The sequence below is a fragment of the Acipenser ruthenus genome, chromosome 1 (assembly GCF_902713425.1).
Source record: "Acipenser ruthenus chromosome 1, fAciRut3.2 maternal haplotype, whole genome shotgun sequence".
Taxonomy (NCBI): Eukaryota; Metazoa; Chordata; class Actinopteri; order Acipenseriformes; family Acipenseridae; genus Acipenser; species Acipenser ruthenus.
Genome location: NC_081189.1, coordinates 69,684,829 through 69,708,243, shown reverse-complemented (window position 1 = coordinate 69,708,243; position 23,415 = coordinate 69,684,829). Strand labels below are relative to the sequence as shown.

Below are 23,415 nucleotides of genomic sequence, written 5' to 3'. Positions count from 1 at the left end.
ACACTCTTACTACATTACTACAGCATCAGCTGTCCTTCATGTACAACACCCCTTTTTTGAAGAGTTTGAGTTAAATTGGACAGTTTTCACTTGGGAAAAAGAAAAAAAGCGATGTCTACTTATGTACTGTTTCTGCCTGAAATACACACATGAAAAAGTGTATAATTTTAAGTTTGACATCCTCTGGTTTATAGTCAATTCAGTGGAGTAAATCGCAACCTATTCTGGAATATTACAGTTTTACACACAGTTTTAAGATATAATAGTATTGGAAATTGCTTTCATTTTGCTTGATTTATCTAGAATTGTGCAGCATGTGATTGGAACAGGAAAGTGAAAGTAGTTTTTGTATTAATTTAATTTAAATATGTTAGCAATGTACTTCAGCTTAGTTATTGTATTAAGTTACGTGATTGATTAACCTATTACGTTTGACCTGTTCTCTTGCAAAACACTAGATTTTTGTCTCCAGTTTATTATAGAAAGGCTTGGGAAGTTGAGAGGGGCTGCTGTATGTTTTTAAATGAGAAACAGTTTGGTTTTATTATAGAAATACATGAAAAACTTAAGTGCATATGTCTATATTTTCTTTATTTTTCATATGATAAACTAAGTATTTTTAGGAAAAATTAGCAATGCGGCCACCAGTAAGTGTTCAGACACAGGAAATGGGCCGAAGAAACCAAGCCTGTCAAAGATCTTTTATTTGGGCTTAAAAAAACCTTTGGCAACAGTAAGAAATGTACCTACGGCACGCCTCTCAAAGATGGCACGCTGGATATAATGTATTTAATTTAGAAACTTTTTATGTACTATTAAACACATTGGAGTTAGAACATGCATATTTAGACACAGTGCTACACTTTTAATCAGGCGCTTAATGAGATGCTTACACAACATAAATAAAGCGATCACTAATTGACGTGCTTTCATTAGTTAACTTGAATGCTTGCTGCGCAGTCATTTTCAGAACATTTTCTAGTTTTAATAAAATGAAAATGAAACATATTTGCTTTTTATTTTTATTATTAAATGGCGATCAGACATTGTATCATTGTAAGTAGTTATTTCTGAGATGTATTAGTCTGGAATTAAGTGCAGTGTTGCAATGTTCTGTTACTGTATGTAAAGTGTGATTGGACAGTCAGGTTTTCATGACCATTTAAACAACCCCCCACCAGTACAAACATCTAGAGCACACTATGGCCCCCCAAGGTTTGGACATTGCCTTATCTGGCCCGCCAGAGAATGTAATTGAGTACCCCTGGTGTATGCTCACTGGTAAATCCATCTCAGTTACATATGTGAGCTGGAGGATGATGGGAAATGTAGTTCTGAGAGGTCCATGCTGGTCCATGTGAAGCCATCTTGAGGCCGGGAATGCAATTTAAAAGTTTAAAAAAGTGGTCAAAATGTAAAATAAATAAATAAATAAAACAATACACTCACCTTACGTAAACAGTTGTAGCAACACATGGGAACGTGTAACACAACTCTTATATGAGTTTATCACAGTCATTTTGCCAAATTGTCTGTGATTTTTCCATGGTTACTCGTTTAACATGGTTTCCTGTGTTTAATATGCTTTACACTGCTTACCTATTCTTTTCACTGTTTTATTACACTTTGCTATGCTTTTACTATGGTAAAGGGACTATGAAAGGTGGATTTATTAATGAAGAAGGAGCACAAGCCAAAAAAGCCATTTTTTTTTTATAATGAAGGCACCAACCTCTTTGAAGGGGTCAGTTTTAAAACCATCCTTTTTGCCTTCAACTGCCTAATGCCAACAGTGCCAAATTAATTGGTGCTTTCTTTTATAGATGAACTACTGTCCTAAATTTGTTAGACAGTGACAGATTCAAATCAAGTCCCTCAAAGGCGAAATGAACGGAATTCACCTCTTTGAGTCCTTGTGTGTGTGATACTTGCAATGTGGTGTATAACACGCTAAAGAGATTAACACAGTGTAACATGTTGATAACACTGATTTATAACTGAGGAGTTCTGACAGTCCTCACATCGGAGTGTAAAGGTGAATAATAGCACCTTCTTGTTAAAGGAGAGTTTAACACAGGCTGGTCTTGTGTTAATATAACACTGCATCAGTTTGACATTAATATACATAACTAACACCCAAACACACATACTATCTTTAAAAAACAGGGTATAATATTACAATAATAACACATTTCTGGTATAATATCAGTTTAAAGCTATGGCACCCGGGGAGAGTCTGCAACATACACATTAATATCTTTCTAACACACACACACTACCTTGTTCCCTCTCTCTCCCCAAAGCAAATGCTATGTTTAATAAATGTATTGATTCCAATTACAGTACAAGAATTAGAAAAAGACAAGCAATGCACTTCAGGGCTAGTTATTATGTATTGCTGAGGTTCCCCTTTGTTGCAGTAAAGAGCAGCAATTGGTCATACACAATTGCCCACAAAGCCCTTTGTTTAATCCAGAACCACCCACCTCCCACGCCGTTCCTGCTGAAATGAAGAAAAAGCTGGTGACATCAGATATGACGCAATTAAACCATAAATCTCTTGCAACCTCTGAGAACGCTCCAACTCAAACCTTCTTCTGCCCGGAGTCTAATTACTGGTATAATATACTAATATATACATAATTGATATAAAATGCATATGTTTCTAAAAACGCTAAATGCAGCACTGACAGGAATTCAAGGGCTTATGCTAAAAACACCAGTATGTTTCCTTTTCCTTAAAATCTATGAATGTTCTGAATTCCATTCACATCAAGGGAAAACAAACACGTGGAGCAGTTTCTTATTAGCTTAGAGTGTTTTGGACTTTTACAAACCCAGTTGCAGCTGATACTTGAACCAGAGGTCCCTGGCTTTATTATGCAATGCATATTTCCAGTCAATGGCAGCGTTTGGTTAAAGCTGACTTCATAACAACTGGGTAAATGATATCTTTGTTTGCCGTGCTGATGTGTAGTGCGACCAGTTCCTTTCAGTTTTCACTGTCCTTGCGTGTGCTGCGGTCTGTGTTGTGGTTGTTAGGCTCCTGGATTTTATACTGTAGGCTTGTCCCGTTCATTGGCACCATGCTGTTCGTGCTCTGACACCAACAGCACAGACATGACTGCAGGGCAAATAAAATAAGACATGACAGTCAATCCTTTCAGCTCCGCAACTTTCTTTATCTGCAATTGTTTTCCTTAATATTTAATTAAACTATTTCTAGCATACTGTAAATTGGTTGCCCAACCTGTGTATTACAGGAAGCTGAAAAAGAACTGGATACCACTTGATAATTAGAACTACCATAACTTTTGAACTTCAAATGCACATATCTGGAGATCTCCCTGTTTGGGTGTGTGTCGACTCAATCCAAAATCAATCACGTTTAAGGATTTGTTTAGTCTATGTTCAAAGATATGCTGAAACACACATTTTAAACATCCTCACTGCTGCATTTTAAAAGCACTCTACAGCTCAGTGCTATTTTATCTACTGTAGATTACCTGTAAACAATAACATCACACCAAATGCATCCCCAGATACACATTACAGCTTAGCAAAGAAAGGGACAAGGCCATTCTGTGCAATGTGGTGTATTTCTTTGTGTTGTACTAGGTTGAGTATAGGCAGTGCCAGTACAGTACTGAGTGTTTGTTTAAAACAAGATTCCAGGCATTTTGAAAAGGCCCTGTATTAACAGTTCCTTTAGTTCAGCTACAAGAAATACACACGCTTCCCCAGGGAAACGATAAATGGATACAGGCTGCATGTTTTCAGTCACACACAGGTACGGCAACAAAATATGTGCAAAGCGTGATCTTACCTTGCAAAATTACATCATAAGTCAGTTAACTTTCATTATTTCAGACTGAATAATCTTTATGCATGCATTAGCTACAGAAACTGCCCCCCTCCCCCCACCCATTTTAGAAAGTGAATTTATGCCACTGAGCTAGTCTTTTATTGCAAAATATGAATTTTACTGTTATACTTTGGTAAAATTTCCCCAAACAAAACTTTTTTAATTTTATTATTTCAAATCAGAATTTTCAAACATTGATTAGCTGCAATCTCATTCATGTTCGGTTTGGTACTGGTTTGCTCATAATATTAACCAAAGAGGTTTAAGTTAACTATAATTATAAATAAATAATAATAATAACTATAAATAATTATACCATGACTATTGACAATACCACATTGTATGATATCTCTCTTTTTTTTTGTAAAATACCTCTATTTTCTAGTCTCTTGTATTAATGAAATGGAATAATTTAATATAGTTTTAATATGTGCAATGGTGCATTCCAACCACCTCCCTTAACCATAGCTACAGTGTTGGTATCACCCTGCACTTTTAAGAATGTCAGATTTTTGTCAGGACCTGGAGCTTGAGTAATTTAGAGCTATAGAAAAAATATATGTATTTGTTTAATATTTATTTATACGCTGGGCGGCAGCGACATGTTTAGCATGGTTGACGTGTCTGTTCAGACCATTTCTATTTGCTACAATACAAGATACATTATACGATTATTCATTTTCTAAACGATTAACAATTTTCAAGTCAATTATTCGACCAAACAATTACACATGCACATCCCCTACTTCTGATAGAAACATCATTAACATATGATTATCACTGTAGAAGTGGCCATTTAATTAGTGAATGGAAAATAATTATTCATCTTAAGAGAAGTGGGTGAATGGTAGAGTAAAAAAATACATACCTTGAAACAATTTTTAAATTTCTTGCTCACAAAATACAGAGCTATTGGGTTTATAAAGGAGTTTACTGATGCCATGTTAATGCTAATATAGTCCAGTACCAACAGGAAGCTAAACGAGAGAGGAAATAAAGCACAATTAGTCCCACTAAATTAGTTTGTTTGAGTGGCAAAAAAGAAAATCGCCTCCTGGAGTGGTGCAAGCCTGGTAAGTCATGGTGGAACAATAATGTAACCATTTGTAGTTTCCTCTGTAGCTCTGGTGACACATAACATGGCTTCCCACTAAATACTAGCACAGTACAGTACATACAGTAACACCACCAGCTGCAATAACATTGAAGAGCTGTCATGGACCATTATGACTGAAACTAATGATGACGGGGTTTCTTAGCATTTTCTTTTGTGATTTATTTATTTATTTTTTGCTGAGGTAGGAAGTTTGGTTTGATTTGGTTGTTGCATAGCTCTTTAGCTTGTTTTCCCAATAATTAAAAAAAGTGCATTACTATGTAATCTAAATACCATACTAAACGCCCAAGACCGAACCTTCTTGACTATTTCGCTTTGTCGTAATAAAGAACTTCTTAAATGTGAAGAGCATGGGACAGTTTAGTCTGCCATTTTAATATTATTCTATAACGGTTCAATGATTGCGTAACAATAACCGTGACCACAATGTCCACTGCTATAGTCCGAGATTAAACAAGGAAGTAACTTTTATAATTGAGCACAAAGAAACATAAAAGACTATGATATAAGACAGGCAGAGAACTATGCCCAAGCTACATCTAAAAGATTATGAGGAGGAGAGAGGTGGTTTATTGCAAAATGATTGCATTTTTACCTCCGATTTGGCAAGTAAAACACTGCATCCCAAGCTGAAATACATAGTGATTCAACATTTGAAGTACCCCTTTCCTGCTCGCCATTCCAGTGGGGATGTAAACACCACAAGAGGCACATCTGGTAGTATAAATGCCTGGAGTTAAGGGGATGCAAATATGTGGTCTACTAGAACAGCTTGGAATACATTTTTATTCAGATTTTTTATTAACAGCAAAATAAATCTTACAGGTTGAAATGGGGGTGGGGTTGTAATTGCCTGTGAGTGGCTGAAAAATAGGGGCACTGTCTGTCTTTTATTTAACAGTATATCATAGTATTGTACCAATGAACAACTCCTTGGTTTTGCATATTGTTCATTCAATTTGAAATTCACAATAACATTTTAACTTACTTGAGGAGCTCACATCTCCCTGTGTCACCATCTCTGTACACCGTTTTCTTCAATATTCTGCTTAGATGCAGTGGGAACCAGCACAGTGCAAATATAAGAACTAAGCAGAACACGGTCTTTGCTACTTCCCGTCTCTGAAAAAAAAAGAACACAAGGGATACAAAGCAATTTAAAGGGCTTGTGGTTTGAAATGTTTATATTAATAAATTTAGGTCCTATTATTTTAAAAAACATTTTACTATAATTTATTTGCTGCTTTACCATTTCCTATTAGTTTACTACATGTTAAAGGTTAACAAAGAAACTTTTCAATAAAATTACTACTGTGCAATTAAACTAGTTTCAAAAAGGTGTTGCTTAAAATAAAGTGTGACCGTACAGTTTTTAAATACTAGGTACTGTACAGTAGGTCTTTTTACCTGTTTCAGATGCTCAGTTAGGGCTATTCTCAGACTTCCTTTCCTGTTGTGTAACATTTCACACGTCATTAATGTGTAGAAGACTGCTGTGCAAGCCAGAGGCATGCAGAAATAGAATCCAAAGAGCCACCAGTCCTTCACATTTTTATAAAACTAGAAATAAATAGAAAGAAACATTTTGTGGAGTCAGTGCTGAATATTTCTAATTACAATGTTTCAATAAAAATGTATTTATCCTGCTAATGACAATTTGAATGTAATAGCAATTATGCCTATTTTATCTCAGCGTTTTTTATGTCAGACAGAATTTTCGGTTAAAAGTAAAAACTGCTTTTAAACTTCAGTGTATGAAACACTAATTTAAACCAAATGTTTTTTGTTTTGTTTTTTTTTGTTATTTTGGCTCTATAAACAGGCAACCGATATGAAAGCTAATTATATCCTACACAGGATTGTACTGCTTAAGTGAATGTGCCGGGGGAGGTTTACCATTTTTCAAATGGAAACTCTGGAGTTGAAAAGCAGGGCAACTTTAGATCACAGTCCTTTGTAGATAAGCAACAAGACATACCATTTACGGACATGCATGTGTTTCAAGAGGTACATGCAATCTAAAAACCTGCCTCTAACTGCTAGGAACCTGCGGTCACCAAAATTAGTAATCTGCTTTTTAAGAAATGTACATACATTTTATATTTGTCTTTTATTGAATGTATTTATTTATTTATGCAGTTTGATTTATTTTTGGAATCCACATTATGTATGAAATTTGATTCCAACTGTACCACTTCAATAAGCTCATCTGTTATACTGACTCACTCATTATGAGTTGAAAATTGTTATTCTAGGAAGAGACGATACTGAAATGTTTATTTTTCGTTGTTTTATATTTCCTGTAGGATATGTGGACAGCTGTCCTGACAACTTGCAATATACAGTATATTCAAAATGGAAAATTAAAAACAGAATATGTTCAGCAAGAAGGTTGGTACAACGTTTATCACAATGTCATCAAACGTCTGTTTCCAGAACGCCTGCATTCACAGATCAGCATGTCCTTTCCTGTACAGTGCTGACTGTTCCTTCCACCAGCTGGCATTTGATAGAAAGTATTATTTATGGAAATGATTTTAAAGATACTACAGAGGTTGAGAGAATACAGAATTACAGTTTACATTGCACAGAATAACTAATAGAGATGCATACAGCTTACTAATATTAATAGTGTACATTGTGGTTAGGAATGGCAATGTAAAACTTGCCGGGAACAAGTCCAATGAAAAACTCCCATTTGCTAGAATTACATGTACAAATGGGAAGATTTTCTTTAAAATGCATGACTCAGCTTTTAAGTTTATTTTACACCCCATCTTTGAGCAATTTTACAGGTAATTACACCAAATTCTCTTTGTTTTACACACATGACTGTACAGAAAGAAAAAAAAAACACAATGGGAAAACTACATTGAAGTTTTAGTTAGTAAACAATTAGTGTTTGAAAAATACCACAATGATGGATAAATGATACAATTTATTAAGGTTTAAATGTAAAGTATAGGTTTTAAGGATTTGACCAAACCTAACCATTATACTGGAGAATTCTGTTCTCAGACTGACGTCTCTTCCTAAACAGTAAAAGACCCTGGGTCACTCCCTCCAGACTCCCTGCCGGGAGCACAAGTTAGTTTTATTGTTTTAATAATAATAATAATAATAATAATAATAATAATAATAATAATAATAATTTTAATTAATTATAGCTCCTTTCACACCTAGGTGTCTCAAGGCGCTGTACAAAACAATCAAACACAAATCAACATTACACAATGAATAACAATTAATCAGTTAAAAATTCTATAGATAAATAAATAAGATGCAATAAAATAGGTAAATATAGAGATAAAATCGATCATCATAAAAGTACAGTATATTATAATAAACAGTGCAGACTGCAGTAGAGTCAAAGAGTTAAAAAAATACAGCAGAGAATAAGTGCGTCTTTATTTTTTAATTTAGCTACTGTTGTGGATTCTCTAATGAAAGTTGGTAGCGAGTTCCAAAAAAAAGGAGCAACACAACTAAAACTACTCCCTCCGATCGTAACACGTTTTGGAACCATGCATTTTAACAATCCAGAGTTAGAGGATCTAAGCTGCCTCCCAGGGGTGCAAGGGCTAAGAAGTTCCATTATGTAACTAGGACCCTGACCTTGCAAAGCCTTGTTGGGCAACAATAATATTTTAAAGGAAACACAGGACTGGATAGGAAGCCAATGCAAATGCTTAAGAACTGGAGTAATGTGTTCTGTCCGCTTGGTACCGGTAAGAACCCTTGCTGCTGCATTTTGCACCATCTGCAATCGATGTAAAGAGCGTGCAGGAAGATTAACAAAAAGAGCATTACAATAATCCAAACGAGACATAACAAATGCATGAACGAGAGTTTCAGCATTCCTAGGGGGCAGAAAACGACACACTCTGAAGAGATATGTTTTTCAAATAAAAGCTTTGAGTCAAATTGAACACCTAAGATGTAGACTTACAGTAAGAGTAACCAATAGCTCAGTTTTACTAGCGTTCAATTTCAAAAAATATTTGACATCCAGGTTAGAATATCGGCCAAACAAGCGGATAGGACTATCAGTGTTAGAATTTATTTTTAAATAGATCTGAGTATCATCTACAAAGAATGGAACTGAGCCCCATGCTTTCAAATAATATCACCCAGTGGCTGCATATAAAAGGACCAAGGACAGAACCCTGTGGGACCATGAACAAGGCGAGTATTTATAGAATTATGACCAGCATAGGACACATATTGATAATGATCTGATAAATATGAGCAGAACCAATCAAGAGCCGTCCCCCTTACATTCACCAGATTTTCGAGATGCTTCAGCATAATCCGGTGGTCAATGGTATTAAAGGCAGCAGTAAGATCTAAAAGATCCAATACTGAAAGAGCACCAGCATCAGCATTCAGAAGGAGATCATTTACAATCCTAACCATAGCAGTTTCATTGCTGTGTGCGATTCTAAAACCAAACTGAAATTTTTCCAATATATTATTTTGTGAAAGATGCGAGAGTAACTGAACAGCAACAACTCGTTCAAGCAATTTAGCCAAAAAAGGAAGATTTGACATTGGTCGAATGTTGTCAGGTCAAGCGATATTTTTTTTTAGAATTGGCTTAACAATGGCTTGCTTTAATACAATAGGGACAAAACCCTCAGAAAGTGACATGTTAATTATATTAAGACTAGAGGAGGACAGGGTATCTACACACAGTTTAACAATACTAGTAGGCCATGGATCAATAGCACAAGAGGAATTTCTGGCCTTATTAATCAACCTGTGTGTATCTAAAAGAGAAATAAGTGAAAAATCTGAAAAAACAGAGGCAAGGAAGTCAGATAGTATGTGCATGTTAGGAGCGGAATTAGTTGATAGAAATTACCCCCTTATAGTATCTATTTTGCTGCTGAAATACAAAGCAAACTCCTCACAACAATCAGGATTAATGTCAGAAGCCAAAGAAAGAAGCCAAAGTGAAATTTTGTCAATGGTATTAAAAAGAACTGGGATTACCCTGTCCCTTTTCAATTATGTTAGAATAAAAATTAATTCTTGTTTTAAATAAACAAAAATGGTCTGCATAAGATAATTGGTCCGGATGGTTCTTCAAAGAGACTGGCCCACTTGTGGATTGACAATATCTGTTGACATTAACATTTATAGTGGTATTCTAACAGACACTGATCGATTCTGTTTATTTTCAAAGTAACCAATAAATTGGATGTTATGAAGCTGTTGGCTCTCGGGTGTAGATATGCAGTTGTAGAACAGTCTGTTTTTCAAAGGTTAGTGTAAAGTAGATGGTCAAGTGGCTATTGCAGGTTGCAGGAAACAATCAAATTTAAAAATGCCAAGAGTAAGCTTTTATTTAAGCCTCACGTGGAAATTGTTAGAAAACAAATAAATGAACAAAACAAATCCTGAAGTCTGTCTTCTATAGCTATTCACTGAGCTCACAGCTACTCAGTTGCTCCAGCCTCACTGGAGTCTCAAATCCAGTCTGCTAAAATGAGCTCTACACAAGTACTTATACTCTCCCTTACCGCTAGCCCCTCCCCAGGACTAATCCATCCAATAAACTTTAGCAACTCGCTAGTAACACATTGTGTCCTTGTAAATTATATGTGCACCTATTCATTACTAAACACAAATATAGTTACAGAGGTAATCTCAGAACTAACTTATTGTATATTTTCATAGCAATTTGTTATTTTATATTTACAATATTATTTACAAAGAACCAGTACTAAAAAAACGTCTTTAGGGTAATGTCCTTCTGTTATACCATGATATTTGACTGCAGTGACGGAGTGTATTTCTCTTTCGTTTCCACTCCGTCACAGTTAGAAAAAGGACTGCTTTTTTGTCACAGACGTGTGCGCTCTTCCCTTCTCAATTCTCTCAATAAGCTGTCTCTTAACATCGGCTCTGAACACATACAAGCAATAAGGATGAGAGGCCTCTGAAAGCTTCCAGCCCGCCCTCTGACCTGTTGAGAACAACTGCTTGTGTCCAACTTTCAACACAGAAAGCTTAATTCTTGTATCCTGCTGTACTTTTCTACCAACAATCTAACAAGGCCATCACCAGGAATTCATTTATCTGAGGACATCATAAGGAAAAAAGGAAACTATCATTGAAAACATTGGGAACAAAATCATTCTTTGGACTTTACAAAATCTTTGAAATAACTTTGTTACAAGACTTTTATAAAATCTAAAATGAAAGTTTGGTAACTATATGATGATTTTTTAAAAAAATTTCTTGGTACATAGAACTTTTGTAGCATTGAAATAAACAAAAGTAATTTTACTTTAAAACTGAGTTATCTGATTTAATTTTTGGATGTTAAAAGAACTGTTAAGATATGATACCTATTAAGTTAATGGAGAATATTGTTTTAAATATTAAATTACCTATATACTATGAAAAACATAAAAGGATATATTGAATAGATTTTAATCTTGCAGGTTACCTGACTGGTTTACAGCACCTACTGCAGGTAAAAATAAAAAAGTGCTGGTAACGCAGACTGAAGAAGATGCTCCGAAGAATTTTATAGCTAAAGATTTTATATGGACTATTTTTCTTGAACCAGGGTTATTCGATGGTCCGCATATGAGGAATGCCCCACAATTTTCCTTTGAATCCCTGTGCATTAGGCAAGAATGGGGGTAAATTGCACATTCTCTTTGAGAATGGGGGTAAATAGCACATTCTTTTTAAGAATCGGGGTAAATAGCACATTCTTTTTAAGAAATAAATACCATCATAAATGGTGATTTAGGGTAGAGCATGCAGGTCCTGCGCGTCACATTATGGTACTCGAAGGTGATCATGTCAAAGCCGATAGCCTCGGGCACAGCAAGGATGATGGACAAAACCCATATGGAGATAATCTCAATAGCCGTCAGCATTGGAACCCCAACCCCCTGGACACGACTCCAGGAAGCCACAGCTCTGTACCTGCAAAAGAGATCAAAGAAACGTTAAAGTCAATCCTGGTGATAACTTAAGTATGGCCTAATTTATAAAGCATTTAAATGCCGTTGGCAATAGACAAAGTGACAGCTGCTAACCGATCAATACAGTTTCCCTCATCAGTACTTGATGTTTTGACACTGTAGTTAATTTAGTTAAGGTTGTTATCCTGGATTTAGCAGGGTGTCTCAGGTTTCATATTAACATGACTACAATTGTAAAACTTATTTATGATGTTAGTTGCCTGAGACATTCTATTTTGTCGAAGTCACCACCACCACCCATGGCGGATGAAATAGGCTTCAAAGGAAATATTTTAATCCGAAAAAGAAAGCCGAATACAGTTAATAAAGTCCCCCAAAAATTAAATATACTTGTAATAACGGGTTAACAATACAAATGTATTAAAAATACAAACTTATTAAAAAACTTATTATAAATTAATAATGTGGAGTAGAGGTTAGGGCTCTCGACTCTTGACCGGAGGGTCGTGGGTTCAATCCCCGGTGGGGACACTGCTGCTGTACCCTTGAGCAAGGTACTTTACCTAGATTGCTCCAGTAAAAACCTAACTGTATAAATGGGTAATTGTATGTAAAATATGTGATATCTTGTAACAATTGTAAGTCGCCCTGGATAAGGGTGTCAGCTAAGAAATAAATAATAATATTAAGTTAGTATATAAAATAAATTGGAGGGAAAACATTCTTTTTGTTCAATGGCAATAAAATCAAAACAATAAAACTCATCACACTGAATTTATTAAGTGCATTCTCCTGAACAAAAGGATATGTAGCACTGCAGGATATCATAATAAACTTTCATATTTTCAGTTACAAAGTTAAAACACTGATTTAAAAAAAATCACACATCACGATATATCTTAGGTTGTTCTTGAAGTAGCGACTCACTTTGAACTTAATTTTATTGTTTAAATCTTGGTTTGTATCCAAGCAGTGGCTGAAAAAAATCAGTATCCATTTTTCCATTGCTGGTACAGAGTTGTTTCGAGTTCTGCCCCTTTCCATGATGTCATCAAATCTGCCCCGTTGTAAGGGTGTGATCTTGTGTTTATAAATGAGAGTGTGGAAACAACTCGATGTGCAACAGCAGCGTTTTTTCTTAAATCTGAAGATAATTAAAATATACTCTGTGTCTGTCGGTAGACTATCACAAAAGTGAGTACTTTTTTTCATCTTGCAATACAATTGCTGAAGTATTATTTTACTGAAGATCTTAACTATGATGCAGGTTGTCCATTTGCCAATACAAATCTCTTATATATATAGAACAATACAATTGTCCTGTTGCGGCACTGAATTGCAATCCTGCAATCCGATAATGACTTTAAGTTTAGGATTAAGTTAAAGGTGTTGGCTAAAATTGTGATTTAAGGTTAGTAGTGGATTATTTGATACACCTAGAAGCATGGATGTTTCTAGACTATTTGACTCAGGACTAAGCAAAACTGACCAATGAAAACAAGAGTGGGTGACTGAATACTACACTGAGTGATTGCATATTCATTAAACAGTAGACAATGGTACCTGTCCACACTGAGAGCACAGAGGTTGAGGACAGTGATTCCCACTGATGCTTTCTGGAGAAATGGCACCAGTTTACAAAGGAAGAGTCCAAGATCTGAGTCTTCAAAGGGCCACTGCTGAGCCATTAGCTGGGGAAAAAAAGGAAAAAGCCAACATCAACAGAAACACCAACAATGTCTTACAGTCTTGCTACAGAAAGTCTTAGAAGACATGTTATTGCACAGAAATACATGATTGGATGGCTGGAGTGTAACAAAACATGAGGGATGTTCCTAAGGTAATTCACAGCCTATACATCACCACACTAAGGAGAAAAGGAGGTTCTGTCATTATCCCATTTGGTCTTTTTGGACCAATATAAAACTCAAGTATTGTAACTTCTTGAAGGGTATTGTATACTGCATATTTCAGTTTGGGTCACAGCTTTTATACAACATGTGAAACAGAAACACAAATGTTGTACAGATTATAAATCATTTACCACGTTTCACCTCAGAGCATTTTTTACTTACAGTATTAGAAAATGGATCAGAGATTTTCTTTAACCTGATTGGTCAATGCAAAGGCTTGAATCTTGGGTAAAGGACCTTGAATTTTACTTTCAAACTATGTTTAATCACTGTTCCAAATCAATCCACCGGAAAATACGTAAATATGGTATTCGTGTATTTTACCTTTTTCTGCTTAATGAAAAAAAATCTCCATTGTTGTACACACCCTCTGAATGTTGTCTATCAATGTAGGCTAATTCTGCTTCTATCTATCTACTTAACTTCTCCAGAATCTCAGTCCATCAACTGAACGTAGACGGTCAGGGAGCAGTCAAGCAGAATGTCACTACTGTCAACTTGGAGCCCAATTCTCAAAAGCAACTTTAACCTAACCAGCCTTGTAAGACCATCGTAAGTGCAACTGTAGTGTTTCCAGTCGCTCTTGAATGACTGCTTGAGTTCACAAGTGATCTGGCGTGATCTTGTGGGCATACAAAGACAGAACTTATCAAAGGCTGCTATTCAGAGGATAGTTGCTTTGAATCGTCAACAACACCACAGACGCCCTTGTAGTTGGCTCGTTGCAATAAATGTTCACATAAGCAAAATCCTTCTATTTGTTGCAAACCTCTGCCTCATGGAGGACCAGTGTTTGAAGCATTTACTGTGATTGCAATTTTTAATTTTTGTTGATTTGTTACATTATTTTTTAGTTTACGGAATAATATATCCTTGTTTATTTGTACTTCATTAATTAATATTTCTACCTCATTCTGGGTAAATATATTTCATTTTTTCATTTATTTTGTCTGCATTTTCAACCAGTGGTGCATTTTTCAGATGATTTACAAGAAAACTATTATTTATATATAGGCTACTACGTAAATTAGTTTCCAGTGTGTTTCCCAACAAAGTCGTGAAGAAGCTTTTCAAAGCCTAACGATGCACATGAACATCACGAACAAGCTGCATTTTCATGTTTTATTTTGGGAAACTCACATCAAGAGAGACTGGAAGCAGCCACACGTTCATGACAATGATCGTGAGTTCCAAGTACTTCTGTTCTCGGGAAATGAGCCCCTGAACAAAACTGCTCACTGCATTAGGATGTAGTTGTTGTCTTTCATACCATATTCTTGAAAATCTGAACGTAAGTTATTTTTTTCCCATACAGGGATCCTTCATTGTTAAGATCTATTTCAACTGCTCTCCTCCTCGATTTCAGATCCTGGAGTTCGCCTGAATTTGGTACAGCCTGGGGCTTCACACTAGCACTATCGCCATGGTCGAAGATATCAAGATTGGGAGATTTTAAAGAAAATAAATCCAAGAAAATTGATTATCAGTTTAATGTTGTATGATTCTACTTAGTTTCGGTTAGTGTCTGATTAATAAAAAATAATTTAAAAAAAAGCCAAATATCTAAGGGGCATAAATTCCTTGGCCAGTTTGGCGGCGAGTTTTTAAAGCTGTTGCTCAAGACATTTTTTAACTGACACATTGATGAATAGAGCCCACTGTTTCCTTAGTACAATAATCACACTATGCATCAATTGCAAACCCTCATTAAGCAGACAAGAAAAGTTTCATGAGTACCAGACCTTAACAAAACAGGCTTTCAGTAAAGCGTGACTTAATGTTTTGTGAATTGAGACCCACTGTTAGTAATTAGAAAGGAGTTTATATGTCAAACTTTTATTTTTACTCATAAGCAGGTTTGTGTCTAACTGCCTATGACCATGTTGAGTTATGTCCTTTAGCCTCTGATTTATAGTACATCTGGCTAAAAGGTTTGATGATTTTGTGAATAAGTTTGAATTGCGAGTGACATAGAGGTTACCGCTGGAGGCCAATTGTTTTAAAGGTGCAGCCCAGTTGTGCTATGCAGAACTGCCATTAATCTGTTCAGTGTTGTCAGATGTACAGCTATGGACAAAAGTTTTGCATCAATTTTAAGATTTAAATAAATAAACTATGTGAACAAATGTAGATGTTTTATTTAACATCATGTAATCAACAAAACTACAAAATGATATCGCAAAAGTCTACCGGAAGCCATAATAGCAGTACAGTATTTTTCAATTTTTGTCGGTTTTTCATTAATTATATGGAAAACTACAACGCGGTATGTAATTCAGTATGTTATCGTAATATTATTAAGCCATTTCCTTCGATTTTATTAAACAAAATTAATTAATTCTATAGTGATGCAAAACACTTGGCCATAGCTGTAGATGTGAGAGCTACCAAAAAAAAAAAAAAAAAAAACTCTAGAAAGTAAACTTACTTCACAGATTCAGGACTGGAAATAAAAGTCTGTGTTCAGTTGGTGAAGGTGTCATTGTTTTATTGAGCAATACAAGTTTTACTGAGTTCCTGCTAAGGGTTCCCATGACCCCTGAAAATAAGGTCTTGTGAACAAGCTGGAGTAGTACTGCACTTTATGGTCATATTCTTGAAACCTAGGGGGGACTACTAAACCTAAATCATAAATTCAAAAATATAAAAAAATGATTTGCATTTATTTATAACAATCTGTCAAAACTATTTCTTATATATCAATCTTTAAAAACAAACCAACAATAATTGAACACTAGTCATATACTACAGTGCCACATTTGATAAAAGCTCCTGTACTAAAGTGACAGCATGTGACAGTTTAATAAAGAGTATCTTGCCTTAACTTAGGGATCAATGATTACACACTGGCTTATAAATAAAACAATCTAAAACAAGAGAGGAAAAGGGTAAGTTGGGCAACTATAAATAAAACATACTTTCGAGTATACTTTCATTTTGTCAATACTGTTCTCATAATAGTGTCTAGTGTAGTGTTTTGGTGTCATTGTTTTTTTTTTTTATTTCAAGGATGACATTAAATCATAAATAAATGCACACTTTGGAACAGTCTCTTAGATCAGGATTCCTAAGATGGCATCATTACAATGCTCAGCTGCAATAGGGTTACCACGGCTGCTTTTAACAGATTCTATAACTGCATGTTTGCCCTTGAAACTAGAACTAGAAAAATCCACTTAAATCAACCAATTAATGTCATATTAGGACACTATACATCATGTACTAGTACTGGTAACATATTTGCATCAGGGGCTGGGGATAGATCACACAAAACGTATTTGTGATAGGCCAGGCACCTAAAAACAGTAATTATAAAGCCAGAAAATACAAATAGATAATATAATACTCAGTAAAAGATACATTTCTAAATATTTAGACTCATTTTATGTAAGATTACAATGAATTTACTTCCTACCTTATAGACGGTGATAGGGATAGCGATAGAAATGTAGATCAGATCTCCAAGAGCTAGACTGGCGATCAGTGCATTGGGTCCATTCCTCATGCCTTTATTCTGGTAGATAATCCTCAACAGGGTGGCATTGCCAACCATACCAATGATGAAAAACAGGCAGGAAAACGTTGTGTTAACATACCGAAAAATGTCTTGGATCTTAGTTTTTTGATGGCACATTGGAAGATAGTTTTGTCTTGGCCTTGTTGTGTTATTTTGGATTTGCAGACTTGGGGAAATTGTCGAAAAGGTGCTCAAAGGTGTAGAGTACATGCTGTAGATGCTCAGCTGTTCAGCAGTGTAGGAGACCCCCTCTGTCCCATTGAAGTCTCTCAAAAACATACTGGCGTGCTGGCACAATACACTGTTTGTAGAAAGGAACAGCACCAGCAACATGCTTACGCCAACAGATACCACGTTGATATTAGAATGCATAATGACACAAAATCCCAGATCCTCTGATCTTTCTGTCTGAAACAGAAACATAAAAAATGTTTTTGAATGCGATAGTCTGTACGGAACATTCAACATTAACATATAATTCATATTTAGTATGTATAGGAGGCTGTGTGGTCCAGTGGTTAAAGAAAAGGGCTTGCAACCAGGAGGTCCCCGGTTCAAATCCCACCTCAGCCACTGACTCATTGTGTGACTCTGAGCAAGTCACTTACTCTCCTTGTGCTCCGTCTTTTGGGTGAGACGTAGTTGTAAGTGACTCTGCAGCTGATGCATAGTTCACACACCCTAGTCTCTGTAAGTTGCCTTGGATAAAGGCATCTGCTAAATAAACAAATAATAATAATAATAATATCCAGCTCTGTGTGGGGAGCACATGTTAGCATCATGAGTGAGGCTGCAAGATCAGTGACCGCTCCTTTTTAGCAGCTGTGCATCCGCCATTACTTCTAATAACTTGAATTACTAAATACTTTTCAATTTGCACAAATCAATGTGTCCAAAATACATTAAACTATACATATTAGAGTACCATATTTGTATTGAGCCGACTGCAGTTCTTCATTGAAACATCATTAAACCTGTTAATTGTGCAACCGCTTTCAGAGGCTTTGTGGTAACCAAGCAAGAATACCCCGGCGGCCTTATCGAAACATTTGGCAATCAGGTGGGTTGTAACATATGATGTGATATCCAAATTGTAGCCCATATGTTAGATATGAAACACATGTAGCTCTTTAACACTGTACTCTGAGGGAACTTTTCTCGTTAAAGTTGACATTCTGTACAAAGAACTTATCCACAAATCATATGCTGTGCACACTGCTGGATCAGTGCAATAAACCTAAGAAACTAGCATGAATCACATCAGTTAAAAAATATTTCCCAGACTCAATGACAGCCTCCACTTATAATCACAATATTAAATAACTTTTGTTAGCATGGTGTTGCCAAGTTTTGTGAAACTAGCCGTTTCATCTCAGTGTGCCATTTCCTGTTTAAATAATAATAAAAAGATCTAGCACCTATGACAGCGTGCTTTGGCCAATACTGAATTGTTCAAAGAGGGAGATTCTAGTATTTTGTTGTTTTGCAGGCTCAACCACTACTTACATCTATGTGGTTTTCTCAATTTGCTTCTCCCTTCTGTTAGTGACAATACCCAATACAAAAGTAATATAGAGTTTTATTTTTCTTTTAATTAATAAAGTAGTCCAAATACATTTTCCGTTCAAAACCAATACATTAATACTCTCTATTCTTAAAGATTGTCAATTGTGTTCTGGAATAGCAATATATGTTTGTTTGTCCCACCTTAACAAGCTATAGGCAAATCACTACTCATTACTACAAATGAAGTGTATGCATGTGTACAGTATACATTTTAAAACTATTTGAACATTCATCATATCCCTGATGTATTAAATAAGGACAATTAAATAATTATCATTCAAGATTGTGCCATTGTTAATAGATCAATAGGCGGACCCAATTCGTTTTTTTCTCAGAAAAATGTATATCTCATACAGAAATCTTCTTACCGACAATTCTTAACGATTCAGCAGATATCCATTAATCTTACATTACTGATTAGGATTAGCACAACATTGATATGCTCTGTGACAGAACTAAACTGACATATATTTGCAAATAATAAATGGACTGGTTTTCACCTACCTTTAATACAATGTTCTTCTCTTCTGGGGGAAAAAAAAAGATGAAGTTTCAACTAAAGCCCTCCAGACATCCGTATCACATCACATGTGTAACTAACAGACTATGAATGTGTATGAGTATCCCACTTGGTTTCTGAGTCTGCTATGAGGTGCTGAGCATTGTGTCTCCCGGTTTTCCTGTGGAGAGTTTTTTTTTTTTCTCTGTCTATCTCTGAGTCTCTCTCTGAGTTGGAGTGGAGCAGTTTGACTGGGTGGGATTGTGAATCTCCACCTCCACTATACAGCCTGGGCCCCCAAAGGAAGCGCCAGCCCTAACTTCTGTGCCTGCTGACAATCCACACAAAGTACTAGCTCACAGGCATCTGGGAACAAAGAGTTCCTGCACCATTTCCCTCTCAGATCATGCTTGATACAACCATTTCCTCTGCTAAAAGCTTAAGCTAAAAGAAAAAAAAGGACATTATCAGACACAAGACCGTATTTTCTCTGAGGTTTAACAATTCAGTTTTAAACAGTTTGGTTCTAATTATGCTTTATTATATTGCACTTGCAACTTAGTCAGTGCTGTCAATGAGGTATTGTTAATGAACTATAGGTCTAATTTGTAAGGAAAGCTGAAATTCCACCACTTTTTGCAGGTCCTAATGCAGCAATTCTATAGAAAGGTGTACTTGTAGTTGATGCACATGTTCTGATATTTTTAAAAAAGGACAACCAAGAAAAATATGGTGCTGCAGGAACGGGTGCTGGTGGATCAGTAGGGGGCACTCTTCCCTTGAAGCTATGCATGAATTACCCAGCAAAGTGTAGAAGGTATTGTGCTTTAGGTGCTGTCCTTCCAATGAGGCATTCAGTCAAGGTCCTCTCCTAAGGCCGGACATACATGAGCAATGTTTTAAGCTATTTTTTCTTGGCAACACAAATTGACAATAAAATTGACCATGTGCAACTAATTGACATTTCGAGTTGTCAATACATTTCCGATTGGCAATCAAGCTCCTAGAATAGACCACTGCTCTATTTTCAGCAATTCAGTTACTAATTTTCTATGTTCCTGTGTGTGTTCAACCAATGATATTGCATGTTCTAATCACCTGATTTCACTCTTAATTTTGCTAAATAAGAAGAATGGCTACAGACAAGCCGAAACATCAGAAAACTTGGCAATTTATCGATTTTTTTCATGATAGAAAATGTTTATGGGATATTAGATGTAAAGCATATAAAGACTGCAGTAAAAAAGAAGACCAATATAAGGAATTAGCAAATATTTTCGGGAAATCATCAGCAGAGGTAGACAACAAACTTGACAACAAATGTAGTTATTGCCAGACACTCAGCAGCAGAAATTGACTCCCTCATATTTGTATTTTATCTTGCAATGATTGGACTCACTCGAGTCAACAAATCTTCAAATGTTGACAGGGGCGTGTGTAAAAAATGATTGAATCCTGCAGGATCCTCCAAATGCAGTCCCTGCATCAAAGCATGATATACTTCATGCCTGTTTCTGCGGCACAGCCACTCGGCATCAATGTCTTTTCAAAATTCTTCCAATTACGATAGCAGCTGCTGAAACATGTTTACTGTAAACATGAGTTATCTTAAAATTGCTTAATATAATTGTCAATTTTCCAGTGTGCGTATGGCACAACAGCAAATAAGCTCAATATTTAGTTGTCATCTAGAATTGACAATAAAAATTGCTTGTGTATCTCTGGCCTAACACCTGCATTCCTGTAAATAAATGGATCCCTCAGCCTGGGGAACTTTGCTTTCTCAGGTAAAGGCAATTTATATGCAGAGGAAATAGGAAATGCTCTATATGTGCTGCATCTCCCCTAAAACACTCTTGCAGCTGTAACAGTTACACAGGCCCCCAGTTTGTGGAATGCTGCATTGGTTCTGCTGTGCGTTATCCCATATGAGGGATACAGATGAAAAAGAGAGGTTAGCAGAATCCTGGACAAGTTCGCGATTGACTGTAGTTCCAAGTTCCTGTCATCTGCTGCTGTTCCTATGAAAGCCAACCTGTTCCTGGCTATTACATTTTGTATTTCAAAGAGGCACAGGGATGAGTTTTATTCGGCACCACCAAACACAGACCAATTGAAATGAAGAATGCAAAAGAGAAAACGGATGCCAGATTAAGATTTGAAATGCACTTAACGCAGACACTTTGGCCTTGATTCCCTCTCGTCTATTCCCTCAATGCTGAGGCGCCGGCTGATATAAAAGCTTGACTGGCTGGAGGTCAGGAAAGTGGAGTCATTCCAACTCTCCCCCCAGGGAGAGAGAATTAGAAGAGTGGATGAGAAGACAGGGTTGTCCCTATGCATCTATGCCTCCCAGAACCACAGCCAAAGTTTTATTAAAAAATGAACACAATTAAATTAAAAACATTTTTTTTACTATTGTTATTCATCAGGGTATATATCAGTCATATATCCAAAAAAGGAAGAAACTTAAAACAATTCTTCCTGTGGTTGAACTGAAATAAGAAACAGCTGACCTGTTGCTGACAAAGCTTCCTTTGTCAAACCATCACATTGAATTAAACCGCTGTTTACGTGCATATAGACTGTTGCAAAATAACTAAAATAACACAATAGGACTTTTCAGCACTGAGAAACCAAATGCCTACAGTAGTTGGTAATACAGATAAAAGTTGGCCTACAATATAATACTTTTTTTTTTTACTGTATTGTAACTCTAATTCTAATGGTAATGATATTAATGACAAGAGTTGTGTCTTTAGGTGGAAAACCATTGTCTCGAGTGTTGAAAAGATGCCAGACAATGGGTTATATTCCCAAAGTCACAGATGTAGTGCCTACTGGAGTTACTTTTCCAACCCAAGGAGCAATGATTTTCATTGTAAGGTAGAACCCTAGTCAATATCTGATTTATTAATCTTGTCAGAAGGCAATTAATATATATATATATATATATATATATATATATATATATATATATATATATATATATATATATACTGTTGAGAGACAGCAAATAGTAAATAGTTATTTGACTATTTACTGCTACAGTGTCTATTTCCCTTTTTTGTGGACAATAGCACAAACTATTTTCGGACATGTGAGTTAAGTGTTGGGAGTTGCAATACAAAAAAAATATTGGATGCCTGCTGTCATTCCAGGGGAAAGGCTTATCTCACCATTGTTTTCCAATTAAATACAGGGGCTTAAGTTTCCATAATGTCTTGTAGTACTTCCTCTTCAAGCCCTCTTCTGCAGCAGTAGCCCTCTTTTAGGGGTCAACATTAGTGGGTCAATGGTTCCCTCCTATCACCTGGCCTTGGTTGACCTCTGACTGCATGGCTCACCCTGACCAGCAGGCAAAATCCTGGGCCACAGAAGCTGTATTACTTTAATTGTTTCTAACATACTATAGTGGTAACCGAATATATAGTACATATATACTGTTTGGTTTTTTTATTCTTTTTTTAAATAACATGTAGGACTTATAAGTTTTCAAATAAATTATAAAAGCATAAAAACTAGCAGATATGGATAAGCATGAACAGCCAAACACTGTTTATAACTTCAAAGAGACTGAGCAAAAAAACAAAAACAAATGCAAAATAAGAAACTAAAAATATACTCTCAGGAACCTGCCTCATTGACTCCAGTTTTATTCTGAGCATTTTTCAATGTCATGATGAGTGACACTAAGTAGTGAGGACAGGACTTGTATTAAACATGTTTAACTGTGCTTGGGTATACAGTATCTGTGTGCGTTACTCTGTGTTTCAATATGTAGTACAAGACTCTCAGGGGACGGCTGTTGGAGTTTTGTACTGTTAATTTGTAATTTTGGATCCAATGTATATTTAAACAGAACGGCAACATCATTCTGTGTTAAATAGAGAAATTTCACTGAGTTTCAATTTACTATAATAACGCAGTACAGAATTTTAAAGGATAGACTAGAACTGAAGTCGTTGTATTAGAACCGAAGTCATTGTAT

General features: G+C 35.8%; 1 protein-coding gene and 1 long non-coding RNA gene across 2 annotated transcripts in view; one reads left to right on the top strand and one right to left on the bottom strand.

The window, feature by feature from the left end:
* LOC131737751 (uncharacterized) overlaps positions 1 to 16,225 on the top strand; it is a 33,350-nt gene extending 17,125 nt beyond the window's left edge. Inside the window, exons 2-3 of the long non-coding RNA XR_009329345.1 lie at positions 14,274 to 14,394; positions 15,209 to 16,225. This is a non-coding gene — a long non-coding RNA (uncharacterized LOC131737751). The remainder of the gene's footprint in view (positions 1 to 14,273; positions 14,395 to 15,208) is intronic.
* Positions 687 to 19,707, bottom strand: LOC117421248 (endothelin receptor type B-like). Its single transcript, XM_034035396.3, has 8 exons — positions 19,430 to 19,707; positions 17,258 to 17,767; positions 13,493 to 13,620; positions 11,732 to 11,930; positions 6,390 to 6,542; positions 5,971 to 6,104; positions 4,734 to 4,842; positions 687 to 3,124 (listed from the first exon to the last, which is right to left on the bottom strand). Exons 2-8 carry the CDS (start codon positions 17,729 to 17,731, stop codon positions 2,993 to 2,995), a joined length of 1,329 nt encoding a protein of 442 aa, XP_033891287.1. The 5' UTR covers positions 17,732 to 17,767; positions 19,430 to 19,707; the 3' UTR covers positions 687 to 2,992.
* Between the last annotated feature and the right edge of the window lie 3,708 nt (positions 19,708 to 23,415).

What these genes read in the sequence shown, in the direction of transcription:
- LOC117421248 (XM_034035396.3), bottom strand. Translation starts at nt 17,731, where the DNA reads ATGCATTCTAATATCAACGTGGTATCTGTTGGCGTAAGCATGTTGCTG. An exon ending in TCCCTATCACCGTCTATAAG is followed by an intron (nt 13,621 to 17,257) that starts GTAGGAAGTAAA and finishes TTTTTTCCCCAG; the next exon opens with CTAATGGCTCAGCAGTGGCC. An exon ending in CTAAATCACCATTTATGATG is followed by an intron (nt 6,543 to 11,731) that starts GTATTTATTTCT and finishes ATTTATTTCTAG; the next exon opens with TTTTATAAAAATGTGAAGGA.